General features: G+C 38.5%; 1 protein-coding gene across 4 annotated transcripts in view; it reads left to right on the top strand.

Annotated features, from left to right (window-relative positions):
• LOC112644913 (centromere protein P) overlaps positions 1 to 14879 on the top strand; it is a 218030-nt gene that overhangs the window by 12271 nt on the left and 190880 nt on the right. For 3 of the 4 annotated variants that reach the window (XM_025423686.3, XM_025423687.3, XM_025423688.2), the window contains exons 2-3: positions 2917 to 3098; positions 5445 to 5533. In XM_025423686.3, the coding sequence (XP_025279471.1) occupies positions 2917 to 3098; positions 5445 to 5533 (271 nt within the window). The remainder of the gene's footprint in view (positions 1 to 2916; positions 3099 to 5444; positions 5534 to 14879) is intronic. The other variant, XM_049094876.1, reaches the window with a different exon arrangement.

The raw sequence follows: 14879 nt of genomic DNA, 5'->3' as shown, positions 1-14879 counted from the left end.
GGGACTCCTATGTTGCGTATGTTGGTTCTTTTGTTGGTGTCCCATACAATCCTTTATTTATTTATTTTTTTAAAATTTTTATTTATTTATGATAGTCACACAGAGAGAGAGAGAGAGAGAGGCAGAGACACAGGCAGAGGGAGAAGCAGGCTCCATGCACCGGGAGCCCGACGTGGGACTCGATCCCGGGTCTCCAGGATCGCGCCCTGGGCCAAAGGCAGGCGATAAACCGCTGCACCACCCAGGGATCCCCAATCCTTTATACTTTGTTCCTCTCTTCAGTCTTTTTTCTTTCTGGACCTCAGCCTCAATAATGTCTGTTGTCTTATCTTCAGAATCACTGATTCCTCTGCCTGCTTACATGTGCCTTTGAATCACTCTAGTGAATTTTTCATTTTAGTTATTGTGCCTTTCGGCTCCAGAATTCCTTTTTGGTTTCTTTTTAGGATTTTAAAAATCTCTTTATTGAACTTTCCATTTGGTTCACACATCATTTTCTTAATTTTCTTCATATCCTCTATCTTTGAGTATTTTCAGGACTGTTGTCTTAAAGTCGTTGTATAATATATCTGCCATTAAGTCTTTCTCAGGGACAAATCTTGTTAAAGTTTTTTTTTTGAAGGTCATACTTTGTTTCTTTGGATGCCTTGTAATTTTGTTGTTGTTGAGCACTGGACATTTTAATCTAATAAGGTGGTGACTTTGGAAATCTGATTTCCCACCCCATCCCTATGGCTTGCTGTTTTAGTGGTTTTTGTTTGCTTGCTTGTTTAGCTTTGTTAATTTTTAGGCTGTGTGCTGAAGATAAGCCTGAGGTGCAAACTTAATTGTCTTCTTAGGTCTTTTCTGAGCCTTTCCTTGGGCATGTGTAGTCACTTTCAAGTTTTCCTTATATATTAGTCAATTTTGAATGTCTTAATCTTTAATGTGTGACTTAAATGGGGAAAAGCCAACAATAAGGGGGGGAGAAAACAGCAGTGGTTCTTTAACTCTCCTGGATCTCACCTTAGATGGAGTGGAGTAACAAAGGGAAAAGCAGCAGCATCAAGGCTATCTCTTTGTACCTTTCTGGTCAGAAGCGGCAATCAGCACAGATACCCAGTATTTGGTGGACAGAGTCTGTTTTTGCCTCTTGCTTTTCTAAAGCATGTGCACCCTGCTTCAGGAACATGTACACAGCTTTGCGCCTGTTGTTGGAGTGAGGGATACATAGCTACTACTGTGCTAAGAGCTGAAATTGCCCAAAAGTCACTGCAGTTAACTTCAAGCCTTCCCCTGGAAGTTGTAGGCCTTCAGCAGACTCCACAGGTTTACAAATTTGATCATACAGATTTTGTCAGTGTAATTATTGTTTAGGTGAGGTAGCGGATTCCTGGTGCTCCCTTCTCCACCAGCTTCCCAGAATCCTAGATCATTGATTTTTAAAATCAGGTCTTTTGTAGATCTCTTTTAACAGAGAAAATTTCCTTGTGGAACTCTTAATTTTGACCAAGAAAAATTATGCTAAGTTGAAATTAACAAATGATAAAACTGGGATGCCTGGGTGGCTCAGCGGTTGAGCGTCTGCCTTGAGCTCAGGGCATGATCCCAGGATCTGGGATCGAGTCCCACATCGGGCTCCCTGCGAGGAGCCTGCTTCTCCTTCTGCCTCTCTCTCCTGTCTCTCTGTGTCTCTCATGAATAAATAAAGTAAATCTTTAAAAAAATGATAAAACTACAAAGCCAATAATGCATGTAACTCCAAATCATTGAAACTCATGACATTAATTGAAGTGCAGTAATGATATTTTGCTCAGAGTAAATCACTGCTATGAGAATATGCAGTTTGTCTATTTTTGGTGTATGGTAAAATATATATAACATAAAACTTATTGTTCTAGCCTTTTTAAAGTATGCAATTCAGTTGCACTAATAAGTTCTTTCACATTGTCATGCATCCAACACCACTGTCCATCTCTAGAACTTTTTCATCATCCCAAAGTGAAACTCTGTATTTAAACAATAACTCCCCATTCTTTCCTTTCTCAGCCATATTCTTTTTTATGGATTCTATGTATCTATCTTTCAATGTGATACTTTAATTCTTTTATCAGTTTGCTCTGTCAGAAATACCTTGAAGTTTTTTTCATTTATAGTTTTCTGTGATACTTGGTATTTACTTGGCAGGAATTTATCATTTGTACATGAAGACTGCTTCTTGGTTTCATTTATTTTCTCAGCTTGAAGTAATTTTTTTAAAAGGATTTTATTTATTTAGAGAGCACACATGCAAGTGTAGGGAGGGGCAGAGGAAGAAGGAGAGAGAGAATCCTAAGCAGACTCCTTGCTTATTAGCAAGGAGCCTGATGTGGGGCTCAATCACCTGACCCTGAGATCTTGACCTGAGCGAAAATCAAGAGGCGGATGCTTAACTGAGCCACCCAGGCATCTCTTAAAGTAATTTTTATTTTTATTTTTATTTTTATTTTTATTTTTTTAAAGATTTTATTTATTCATGAGAGACACAGAGAGAGAGAGAGAAGCAGAGACACAGGCAGAGGGAGAAGCAGGCTCAATGCAGGGAGTCCGACGTGGGACTCGATCCTGGGACTCCAGGATCATGCCCTGGGCTGAAGGCAGGTGCTAAACTGCTGCCCCCAGTGCCACCGAGGCTGCCCCAGAGTACTCTTGATATACTTTATTTTACAGTTGTTTGTAATAGGTAGAAATATAGTGATATAATTAAGTTAGCTTTGTGTTAATTTGAGATTAAAGATTACACTGTTAATAGCTACTTTGGTTTTGAGAAAAATGAGATAGTTTTTGTGGGAAGAGAGTAAGAAAATGGAAATGGTTTAAGAAATTTGTAGTTATTAGGTAAAGTATTTGTTAGTGGTTTCTTCATTGGAGTAATTATTTACTCTATTTGCTTTTTAGAAAATCACTTCGAGAAATATATCCATCAGATTCTGAAGGATGGGCCTCTTCGAAAGATCTGCAAAGTCATCTTGAACATTTAGAATCAGAACTTCTTTTTCTAAGCACACTTACTGGTATCAATATAAGAAATTACTCTATGAAGACAGAGGACTTAACAAGCACTGAGAAGACAGAAAAGAGTAAGCATTAATTTTAATTTAGAAGTGATATTAAAGCTTACCTTATGCATAGGAAACTGGTTGTCATGACATTAAATCAGAATTCTGCAAGGTAAGGTTACCTGGGGGGCTCAGTCAGTGTCCGACTCTTTATTTTGCCCCAGGTGGTTATGATCTCAGGGTAGTGGGATTATTCCCTGTGTTGGGCCCTGTGCTCTGTGGGGAGTCTGCTTGGGATTCTCTCTCCCCCTCTCCCCCATGGGTTCTCTCTCTTAAAAATGAATATATCTTAAAAAATAAAATTCTTTAAGGTAACTATTTGTGTGGTTGTGGTAAACTTGTTTTGTCAAGTATCTTTTTAACATTATGGTATGCATTATACTGTTCTAAAGCTGTCTGAGGAAGATACTAAGAAAGACACAGGCTTTGTCATTGTGTCTTAATAGTCAAGTAATAGAAATAATTACTGGAAATTGAAAGAAGAACAGCACCATTAATTTGTAAATCTTAGGAGTTCACCACTGATAATGAGAGCTGCCTCATCTATTGTGCTCTTAGTCTCATTGACTAAGTTTTATTGCCAAGGATCTGTGATGCACTAACTCATAAAGGGAAGCTAATTCAGCTGTGCATTGGAATTTGGGAGCTTTGGACAAGAGTATCATCTTTTAAAGAAGGTATCACTTTTGGGGGGGCCTGGGTGACTCAGTTGTTTAAGCATCTGCTTCCGACCTCAGGTTATGATCCTGGGGTCCTGGGATTGAGCCCCATATCAGGCTCCCTGCCCAGCGAGAAGTCTGCTTCTCCATCTCCCTCAGCCTCCGTCCTCCTACCCTGGCTTGTACTCTCTCTCTTTCTAATAAATAAAATGTTAAGAGAAAAAAATAAAGGAGTCACTTTTGGAATTGCTTCCTGATTTTTCCACTGATATAACCCCCATGACAGGGATCATGAGTTGATCCTCCAAGGGTCTTGGGTAGCTCATCTCAGTGGAAGTCTGAAATATATACAGAAATGGGTGACAGAATTTAGGCACTTGAGATACTTGAAAGGAAGAGATGGAATACAGAGAGGATGGGAGAGTGAGGTTAGGCCAGGTATAAGTTTATTAGTGTAGAAATCTTAGTTTTCCCACTTTGAGTCTTCCTGAGTTGACCCTCATCTGCAGAGGTACTTCGTGCTGCCTGTTCAGAATGCTTTTGAATGTACTTAATACTGAGCTTCCCCCATTGCTAACTTAGGTTTTAATTTTCATAAGTCTGCTAGCTTAGTTCTTTTCTGTGTGATATCTAGCTCCTCCATTTGATTTTCAGCTTCCGAACTTAACTTACTCTCCTTTTTCTTCTTTATCCTTGCAGAGTTGTGCTCTTCTAAGAATGCCTTTGTTAGCAAAATTAGATGATTTAAAGTCAGACTAGTGGTTATCTCTTGGGGGGTGGGTAGTATATAACCTGGCCAAGGGGATGAGGCAATTTTATGGTGTATTTTTAAATTTCTGTATCTTTTATCTCGGTCGTGGTTACATAGGAAACATCTCAAAAAGTATGGAGTTGTATGCTCAGGAATAGGGCATCTTACGCATTGAAGTATAAATTTTGAAAGGTAAAAGATAAATAGGTGGATTCCATTTAGTGTTTTTAAGTAGAATCAGAGAGTGTTGGAAAAAACCCAATCCAACAGTTATGATTCAAACTTGTGTAGGATTATAGTAGCTTGCTTGCTTCCTTCCTTTGAGAGCTCAAGTGGGGAGAGGGGCAAAGGAAGAGAGAGAATCTTTTTTTTTTTTTTTTTTGGAGAGGGGAGAGAGAATCTTAAGCAGGCTCCATGCTCAGACGTGGGGCTTGATCTTCCGACCCTAAGATCATGACCTGAGCTGAAATCAGGAGTTGGAAACTCAACTGACTGAGCCACCGAGATACCCCTATACTAGCATGTTTTACTATAATCTTTAGTATAGGGCAGCCCAGTTGGCTCAGCGGTTTAGTGCCGCCTTCAGTCCAGGGCCTGATCCTGGAGACCTGGGATCGAGTCCCACGTCGGGCTCCCTGCATGGAGCCTGCTTCTCCCTCTGCCTGTGTCTCTGCCTCTCTCTCTCTCTCTCTCTCTCTCTCTGTGTCTCTTATGAATTAATAAATAAAAAATCTTAAAAAAATCTTTAGTATAATTGAGAAGTTAGATTAAAAGTAACAAGTTAACTTTGCAGAAGTAAATCAGTTTGGTACATGTTTTCCAGGTATTTGCAATGTAAATACTAATATGCACTCTCATACATATACCCGTATGTATTATACATTTTCACACAAAATTAAATAATAGATATTTGAAGGAAACTTACTTGCAAATAAATTTTTTTTTTCTGATCAATAGGTATAAAGAAAGTTCTGCAGAAACACAGATTATCAGGAAATTGCCACATGATTACATTTCAACTTGAATTTGAGATTCTGGAAATCCAGGTAAATGGAGTATATTGTGGTAACAGAGGTTCTGCTGCTGTGATTAGGCAGTTCCCACACCCCAGCCTTAAGCAGTGGCTGAGCTGAGGAGAAGTTCATGGTTCAGGACCTTCTTGTACACTTGTGCAAAGTGATACCATTTTAACAGTATAACTGCTCTGGCAATTGCATATGAAAGAGTCTTGTTGATGTTCTATGTGTTTTATTGGAAGGCAGATAGCAAGTTTCTCCTACTCTCTCAGAGCAAGTCCCGATGTCATGGCAATAGTCCTGGATGCCCTCCGTGGTTTATGCCAGCTATCTATTATTTATTAGTTATCTGCTGGTGCTTAGCAAATTTCCCCAAAATTTAATAGCTTAAAACAACAAAATGTTTATCTCACTCATTTTTCTGTGGAGCAGGTGTTTGGGAGCAGCTGAGTTGGGAGTTCCTGTTCAGAGCCTCTCATTTGGAACCACAATCACCTGAAGACTCTTTGGGGCTGTGGCTTAGATTCCAAATTAGTTTGTGGTTATTCTAAGTTATACAGGACTGCTAAGACACAACACAGGAACAAGATACTTGTCTGAGAACATCTGTACTGGCTAAGACTTTGCATAAAATCAGAAAGCAGACAGAATGATAATGTGCAGCGTATGTCCAGAGTTGGGCAGAACAGGGTCAGAAACCTTCAAAATATGGCTCTAAGAATTGTGAGATCCAGACATGATTTCAAGAATTGACTTGGCCCAGGCACAAACTTTGATAGCAGAAAACAGTTCAACCAGTTGGTTTTGTAAACTAGGCCTACTTGGAGTATGTGTAAAAGACACACAGGGACAGGCAGGCAGGCTCTCTTGGCCTCAACTTACTGGATAACCAAAGCAGATGTAGACCAGTTGGCATAACCCAAGTCCTACAGACAAGATGCTTGCTTACATTCATAGTCATGTGCTAGAATTCCTGATCCTTGTCCTCAGCCACAAAAACAGCCCTAAATTTTAAGGTGTCAGCCCCCTCAACTGGCCAAGAGTGCTTACTTTCAGTTATCTGGGCTGTCCCTATCCCTGGTTGCCACCTCTGGCCCTGGCAGACTGAGAAGGGGCTGAGGGATGTCTAGGCCCCTCATCTGATGACGGAGCTCCCAACTTGCTCCCACCTCAGCAGTGTTCTCCCTTTAACACTGCTGAAGTGACTAAGAACATTCATAGTGTACCATTGCCAAAGCTGGTTGAGCAGGATATGACACAGGGCATGGGAGGTAAACATTTCCAGGTTGTCACCAGGCCTTAGGACTATGTCGGGTCACCAAGGTGAAATTACTATTCTGCATTACCTCAAAGATCATCTGTCAAAGACTGAAATAGAATGTGGATGCAAATGGATTGATCTCATTTGGGATAGAGTCTGTGCCAGGACCCCCATGCTTCTCTTTTGGGTTCCCCAGGAACTCCTGGATGTTGTCCCATTGCAAAGGGTTGCGTAGTTATACCAGCTGAATTTTTTCTCTGTGGTGCTAATGAGATCTTAAAGTCAGAATGGTGATATACCACATACTCCCCTGCATTCTAGCCTCCATTAATGACTTGGGCCTACAGTCCATGTCAGGTTGGTGGAATCATAGGCCCAAGGTCCATCTCCATGTCTGAGAAATCTGTACTGACAGTGTAGACATTGCCCGGGAGACTTCTCAGGAGCATCCTAGTAGCCTTGGGGTCCTGTGGACTATATTTGCTATTGGTGTTTATCTTTTACAGTTGTTCCATGGGTTATCTGGAGAGTAGCTAGACTGTTAGCAAAACTAGGCTCATCCTTGGGAAGCTTGTCCATAAGTCCAGCTGAAAAGAGGTTAGTCCTCTGAAATTGAGGTGAACCAGCTGCTCAGTAGAGCTATACATTCCAGAATGGATTATCCCCAAAGATTGACTAGCCTGTTCATTAGTGAGGCTATGGTCTAAGAGATAAAATAGACTGCAGTTTTTAAACTTCATTTTGTTTAAGTTGCATATTTTGCTTACCTTAAGCCTCTGAAGGAAAATATCCGTGGTAGTTTGGTCTCATTATGAGTCAGCTCAAGGATGACATCACAATTTGGGGATATATTTTGTACTACGATGTGCTGCATTGGCATTCTCATCATGAATTGGCACTGGGCAACTTCTATAGTGATCTGGCTTGCCGGTCCTGTGTGGCTACGTGAAGCAATACACACAAGATGGGAGCCTTGTGGGCTTTGCTGCAGTGACCATGTTCCCTGCCTTCTACCGGGCAATGGTGGCACCACTCCATACCTAATGTCGTTATTAATAGTATATTGAGCTTAATATTATGATCTCCTACCACCAAAGCATGATTGAAAATTTTGTGACAATTTAGTAATGGCTTAAAGGTATACTACCATTTCACATGCTAAATAAGAATTAGTTGAGTTGCATACAACAGAAAACTTAAAGGTAGATCAAAGTATTAGAAGTACTAGAGGTTTCTCTGTTGCTTACACAAAATTATAAGCTAAGTTTTCAAGACCTGGTATGGTGACTTTATGAGTTTCAGGCTCTGCCATTACCCATGTGGCTTCCAAATCATGGTGTGATGATCACTTCAGGTGTTGGGGAGGGGGTAGGGCAAACAAGGGCTTATCTTTTCTGTTGAAGGATACTTTCTAGAAGTTGCAACATCCATCATTTCACCTGCATTCTATTGGCCAATAATGTATCAAGGGAGCCTGAAAATTCAGGTTGCATTATACATGGCCTTGAGAACAGTGAAAAATTGGTGCAAGAAAGAAGTATAAGTATTGGGAACTATCAGTAGTTTCTGTCCAATGTGCTTTGGGGTATGCAGGGAAAAAAAAATCTACAAGAGGAACAGTTGATATTCTTTGATAGACAAAGAGTACAGGAACTGGTAAATCTCTAAAATACTGGTAAGTTGTTATTCACATTTCAAAATAATAGGAATCTTTGAACTGCTCAGTTTTACTGAATTTGCTGCAGACTTTCCCTGGCTATATGTTAAAAATACTTGGTGTCTCTCTTTCCAATTTTATGATTTTTCTTGAGAAACAGATTGCTAAGTAAGATGTTGCAAATAGGGCAGCCCGGGTGGCTCAGTGGTTTAGTGCCACTTTCAGCCCAGGGCCTGATCCTGGAGACCTGGGATCGAGTCCCACATCAGGCTCCCTGCATGGAGCCTCCTTCTCCCTCTGCCTTGTGTCTCTGCCTCTCTCTCTCTCCCCCTGTGTCCCGCATGAATAAATAAATGAAATCTTAAAAAAAAAAAAAAAAAAAAGAAAAAGAAAAAGAAAAAGATGTTACAAATAAACAACTCTCGAGTAAGGAAGGTTTTAGGATTAAGTCACATGTGGGACTCCTGGGCTTTTCTGGAGAAGTAGGAATCAAGGGACTATCTATATTTCTTTGTCGCTTGGAATTCAAATGTAATGAGCTGATGAGAATTTTTAAAAACTTAGTACGTAAAGGCAAATCCTCACATATTCTAGGCTTACTTGTGTAAATATGCCTTTAGAGTAGTAGAGTTTCTAGGTCATAGGAGATGTACATGTAAATCCTGGTATTACCAAAATGCCTTCTAAAATGGTTTTACCGTTTTACACATTGGGCAGATTTTTATAGTTGAGACTAATAGGGAAAAAAGTGAAGATACAATCTTCTGTGATCCTAAACATTTTTTTAAAACAGAATTTCCACTAGAGGGAGATGTTTAACCACTAGAAAATTTTATCATTTAGGTTAGTTTTTAATTATCCTGCTTAGAAAATATTGTTTAAATAAAATCACAGTAATACAATGTGAGAACCATAAGTGACCTTATAGACTATTAACCCCAACCCCCTTAGTTTATAGGGAAATACATCAAGGGAGCTTGAATGATTATCCATCTTGTCGCAGCTGTTATTATCAGAGGTCACTGGAATATACAATTCCATTCTCTGGATATACTGTCTGGTGTGAGAACATCAGAATTAACATGTGTCAGTGTTTAAATTCCATGCAGTATAATAAATTAGTTCAATGTCAGTTTGTAGGGAAAATGGCTAAGAATGTTTTTATAACTACTCTTCCTGAAACCCAGTAAAACAGAATGATTCCAAAGTAGAGATTTTTTTTTTTAAGATTTTATTTATTCATGAGAGACACATACACACACACACACACACAGAGAGAGAGAGAGAGAGAGAGAGAGAGAGGCGCGAGACATAGGCAGAGGGAGAAAGCAGGCTCCATGCAGGAAGCCTGATGTGGGACTTGACTTGGGTCTCCAGGATCAGGCTGTGGGCTGAAGGCGGCACTATACTGCTGAGCCACCCAGGCTGCCTGAGAAATTTTTAATTAATATCTGGTCTTGGCACATCCTCAACTACCAGAACTATTAAAAATAGAGATTCTTGCGTGGCTCAGTTGTTTGAGCATCCAGCTCTTCATTTGAGCTCAGATCATGATCTCATAGTTCTGGGATTGGGCCCTGCATTAGGTTCCATGCTCAGCATTGAGTCTACTAGTCCCTCTCCCTCTGCTGTTGCCCACTGCAAGCTCTCTCTCTCTCCCTCTCAAAAAAAAAAAATCATAAATAAATAAAATAGGCTCCTTGAATACTGATAAAAATTTGAGAGACAATCAAGAGCTAGGGCAATATTGAACGATAAGTTTCATTTTCTGTGTAAGGCCAACCATACAAGACTGGGAGAAGCAGTTGTTTCATGTGATGCATAGAAACCAATGTAGAAAGTCAAGGAAAGGGGAACCTGGGTGGCTCAGTCAATTAAGCATCTGCCTTCAGCTCAGGTCTAGGTCTCAGGGCCTTGGGATTGAGCCCCATGTCGGGCTCCCTGCTCAGTGGGGAGTGTGCTTCTGTCTCCCTCTGCCCCTCCCCACTGCTCATTCTTTCTCTCTTTCTCAGATTAAAAAAAAAAAAAATGAAGAAACAAAGGAATTATATTCCAAACTAAGAAAAAGATAAAACTTTAGAAAAAACCTTGATCAAATGGAGATAATAATTTACAGAAAGGAGATTAAAGTAACAATCAGAATGATGCTCACTGCACTTGGGAGAAGAATGGGTGAACACAGTGAGAACTTCAAAGAGGGGAGAAAAAAAGCATTCAAAACAGAAATGACAATTGAATATAATAACTGCATTGAAAAATACAGTAGAGGGGTTCAACATCAGACTAAATTAAATAGATGAAAGGATCAGTGAACTTGAATACAGGGCAGAGGAACAGACCCAATCAGAGAAGCAAAAAGAAATAAGAAATAAAGGAAAGATAGCTTAAGGGTCTTATGGGACAAGATCAAGTGAACTGACATTGGCATTATAGGAATCTCAGAAGAAAGAAAAAGGGGCAGAAAATTTATGTGAAGAAATAATCAGCGGAAACTTCTCTAACTTTGAGAGAGAAACAGACCTCCAGACCCAGGAATCCCAAAAAGTTCCAAAGAAGATGAACTTAAAAAAGACCAAGGCACATTATTATTAAAATGTCAAAAGTTAAAAAAGGAGGGCATCTTAAAGCAACAAGAGAAAAGCAGTTTGTTAATAACAAGGAAACCCCCTCATTAGACTTTTAGCAGATTTTTCAGTGGAAATGTTTCAGGCCAGGAGGGAGTATCACAGTTTATTCAAAGTTCTGAAAAAGAAAAATTCCCAATCAGGAATACTTTCCCTTACAAAGTCATTCAGATTGAAGGAGAGAGAAAAGTTTTCCTGATAGACAAAACCTAGAGTTGACCACTGACCTTAATAAGAAATGTTAAAGGGACTACTTCATTAAGCTGAAAAGAAAGGGTCCTTATTAGTGCATGGAAACATGAAAGTATGAATCTCCTGGTAAAGGCAAATCTATAGTAAAAGTAGTGAGTTAATCACTTAACATATCTAGTGTGAAAGTTAAAAAAAAAAAAAGATGGAAATACATAATTAGTTAAGGGATACTCATGATAAAAAGATGTAAACTTATTTGGATAAGTAAAAATGTAGAGCTTTATTATGTGTTCAAACTTAAGTTGTTATCAACTTAGACTTATAAATACAAGTTATATGTAAGTAACCACAAACCATTAACCTGTAGTAGATATCCAAAAGATAATGGGAAAATGATCTAAGTGTGCCACTAAAGAAAGTCAAACCACAAGATAAGAGAGAAAGAGAAGAAGAAAGGAACTGAGAAACTGTAAAACAGCCAGAAAATAACAAAATGACGGTAAGTACTTACCTATTAATTACTTTAAATGTAGAGTGACTAAATTCTCTAATCAAAAAATGTAGAGTGGCTATATGAATTAAAAAAAAACAAGACCCATCTATACATTGCCTACAAGAGACTCACTTCAGTCCTAAGGGCAAACATACACTGAAAGTAAAGGGATAGATGGAAAAAGATATTCATGTATATGGAAACCAAAAGAAAGTTGGGATAGCTATACTTACATCAGACAAAATAGCTTTAAGATTCATAAGAAACAAAGAAGAGTGTTATATAACAACAAAGGGGTTAATAAACATGAGGATAAAACATTTGTAAATATTTGTGTACCCAAAATAGGAGCACCTAAATATATGGCAAATATTAACAGACCTAATGTGAGAAATGGACGGCAGTACAGTAATAGTAGCGGACCTTAATACCCCCCTTACATCAATGGGTAGATCATCTAGATAGAAAATCAGTAGGGAAACCTGGGCTTTAAATGACAGGTTAGACCAGATGGACTTAACATACACATACAGAACATTCCATTCACAAACAACAGAATACATTCTTCTCAAGTGCACATGGAACGTTCTCCAGGATAGATTAAATGTTCTGTCACAAAACAAGTCTCGACAGTTTAAGATGATTAGCAAGTATCTTTTCTGACCACAGTTGCAAGAACAAAACTGGAAACTTCACAAATGTGTGGAGATTAAACAGCATGCTATGAAAAAATTTATAGGTTAACTAAGTAAATGAGAAATAATAAAATACCTTGAGACAAGGGGAAATAAAAGTACAACATAGCAAAGTTATAGGATACAGCTAAAGAAATTCTAAGAGGGAAGTTCATAGCTATGAATTTATACTTCAAGAACAAAAATTTTTAGACAACCTACCTTAATACCTCAGTGGCCTAGAAAATAAGAACAAATGGAGCCCAAGTTGGAAGGAAATAATAAAGCTTAAAGCAGAAATAAATGAGTCTAAAAAGGCAGTAGAAAGGACAAATGAAACTAAGAGCAAGTTCTTTGAAAGATAAACAAAAATACGCAAACCTTTGGTTAGACTCACCAAGTAAAAAGAGAACTCCATCAGAAGTGAAAGAGATGTTAAAGCTGAAACCACAAAAATAGAAAGGAAAATATGAAAATAATACAATGATATGCCAACAAATTGAACAATCTAAAAGAAATGGATCAATTCCCAGAAACCTATAACCCCCAAGACTGAGTTAAGAAGCAATAATCTGAAGAGACTGATTACTGGTAAGATTAAATCAGGAATTGAAAACCTTCCAACAAACAAAAGTTCAAGACCAGAAAGGTTTACTGGTGATTTCTACTAAATATTCAAAGAAAAATTAATATCAAACTTTCTCTAATAAAAGAAAAAAGAGGGAAGGCTCATGAATTCATTTTAGGAGCCCTGCATTACCCTGATACCAAAATCAGACAAGGCCCACAAGAAAATAAAATTACATGCCAATATCTGCAATGAACCTAAATGCAGAAACCCTCAACAAAATATTAACAAACTGAATTCAACAGTATGTTAAAAGGATCATACATCTTGGTTAAGTGGGGTTAATTCCAAGGTGCAAAAATGATTTAATAATTGCAGTAATCAATGTGATATATCACATGAACAAAATGAAGAATAGAAATCACATGATCATCTCAATAGAGACAGAAAAGACATTTTACAAAAATCAAACATCCCTTTTTTATGTAAACTCCCAGGAAATTAGGTATAGAGGGAACATACCACAACATAATAAAGGCATATATTAAAAACCCACATCATAGTCAGTAGTGAAGAGATGAAAGCTTTTCCTCTGAGGTCAGAAACAGGACAGGAATGCTTACCCACGCCACTTTTATTCAATATAGTATTGGAAATCCTAGCCAGAGCAGTTAGGGAAGAAACAGGAGTAAAAGGAATTCACATTGGAAAGGAAGAAGTAAAATTGTCACTATTTGAAGATGACATGGTACTCTCTCTATATATAAATCTCTAAAAAATCCAGCAAGAAATTATTAGAACTAATAAATGAATTCAGTAAAATTATAAGATACAAAATCAATATACAAAAATCTGTTTCTGTACACTAATAATAACCTATGAGGAAGAAAAATTAAAAAACAATTGCATCAAAAAGATTGAAACATCTAGAGATACACATAACCAAGGAGATCAAAGACCTGAAAACTATTAAGACACTGATGAGAGAAATTAAGAAGACACAAATAAGTGGGAAGATAGTCTGTGCTCATGGATTGGGAGAATTAATATTTTTTAAATGTCCATGGTACTGAAAGGAATCTATGAATTCAAGTCCGATCTCTGTCAAAATTCCAGTGGGAGTTTTCGCAAAAATAGAAAACAGAATTCTAAAAATGGGTATGGAACCACAGAAGATCCCTAATAGCCAATGAAATCTTGTGAAAGAACAAACCTGGTAGCATGATGCTTCCTGATTTCAAGTTGTATTACAAAGCTGTAGTAATCAAAACAGTATGGTATTGACATGAAAAGATTAATAGAATTGAGAACCCAGAAGTAAACCCACACTTATGTGGTAAATTAATTTGATAGTCAAAAACATACAGTGGGGAAAGGACTGCTAAATGGTGTTCAGAAACCTGGACAGAGGGATCCCTGGGTGGCGCAGCAGTTTGGCGCCTGCCTTTGGCCCAGGGCACGATCCTGGAGACCCGGGATCGAATCCCACGTCGGGCTCCCGGTGCATGAGCCTGCTTCTCCCTCTGCCTGTGTCTCTGCCCCTCTCTCTCTCTCTCTGTGTGTGTGACTATCAAAAAAAAAAAAAAAAAAAGAGAAACCTGGTCAGACACATGTAAAAGAGTGAGACTGGAACACTGCCTTAGAACATAGACAAAATTGAACTCAAGATGGGTTAAAGGCTTGAATGTAAGATTGGAAACCATAAATATCCTAGGAGAAAACGTAGGTGGTGAGCTCCTTGACGTACCCTGGTGTGGATTTTTTTGTTTGATACCAAAAGCCAAAACAACAAAAGCAAAAATCAACAAGTAGGACATCAGACCAAAACATTTCCCTACAGCAAAGGAAACCATCAACAGAATGAAAAGTCAGCCTACCGAATGGGAGAAAATATTGCCAATTCATTT

The sequence above is a fragment of the Canis lupus genome, chromosome 1 (assembly GCF_003254725.2).
Source record: "Canis lupus dingo isolate Sandy chromosome 1, ASM325472v2, whole genome shotgun sequence".
Classification (NCBI taxonomy): Eukaryota; Metazoa; Chordata; class Mammalia; order Carnivora; family Canidae; genus Canis; species Canis lupus.
The sequence above is the reverse complement of the archived record's forward strand: the minus strand, read 5'-3'. Positions and strand labels throughout refer to the sequence as shown.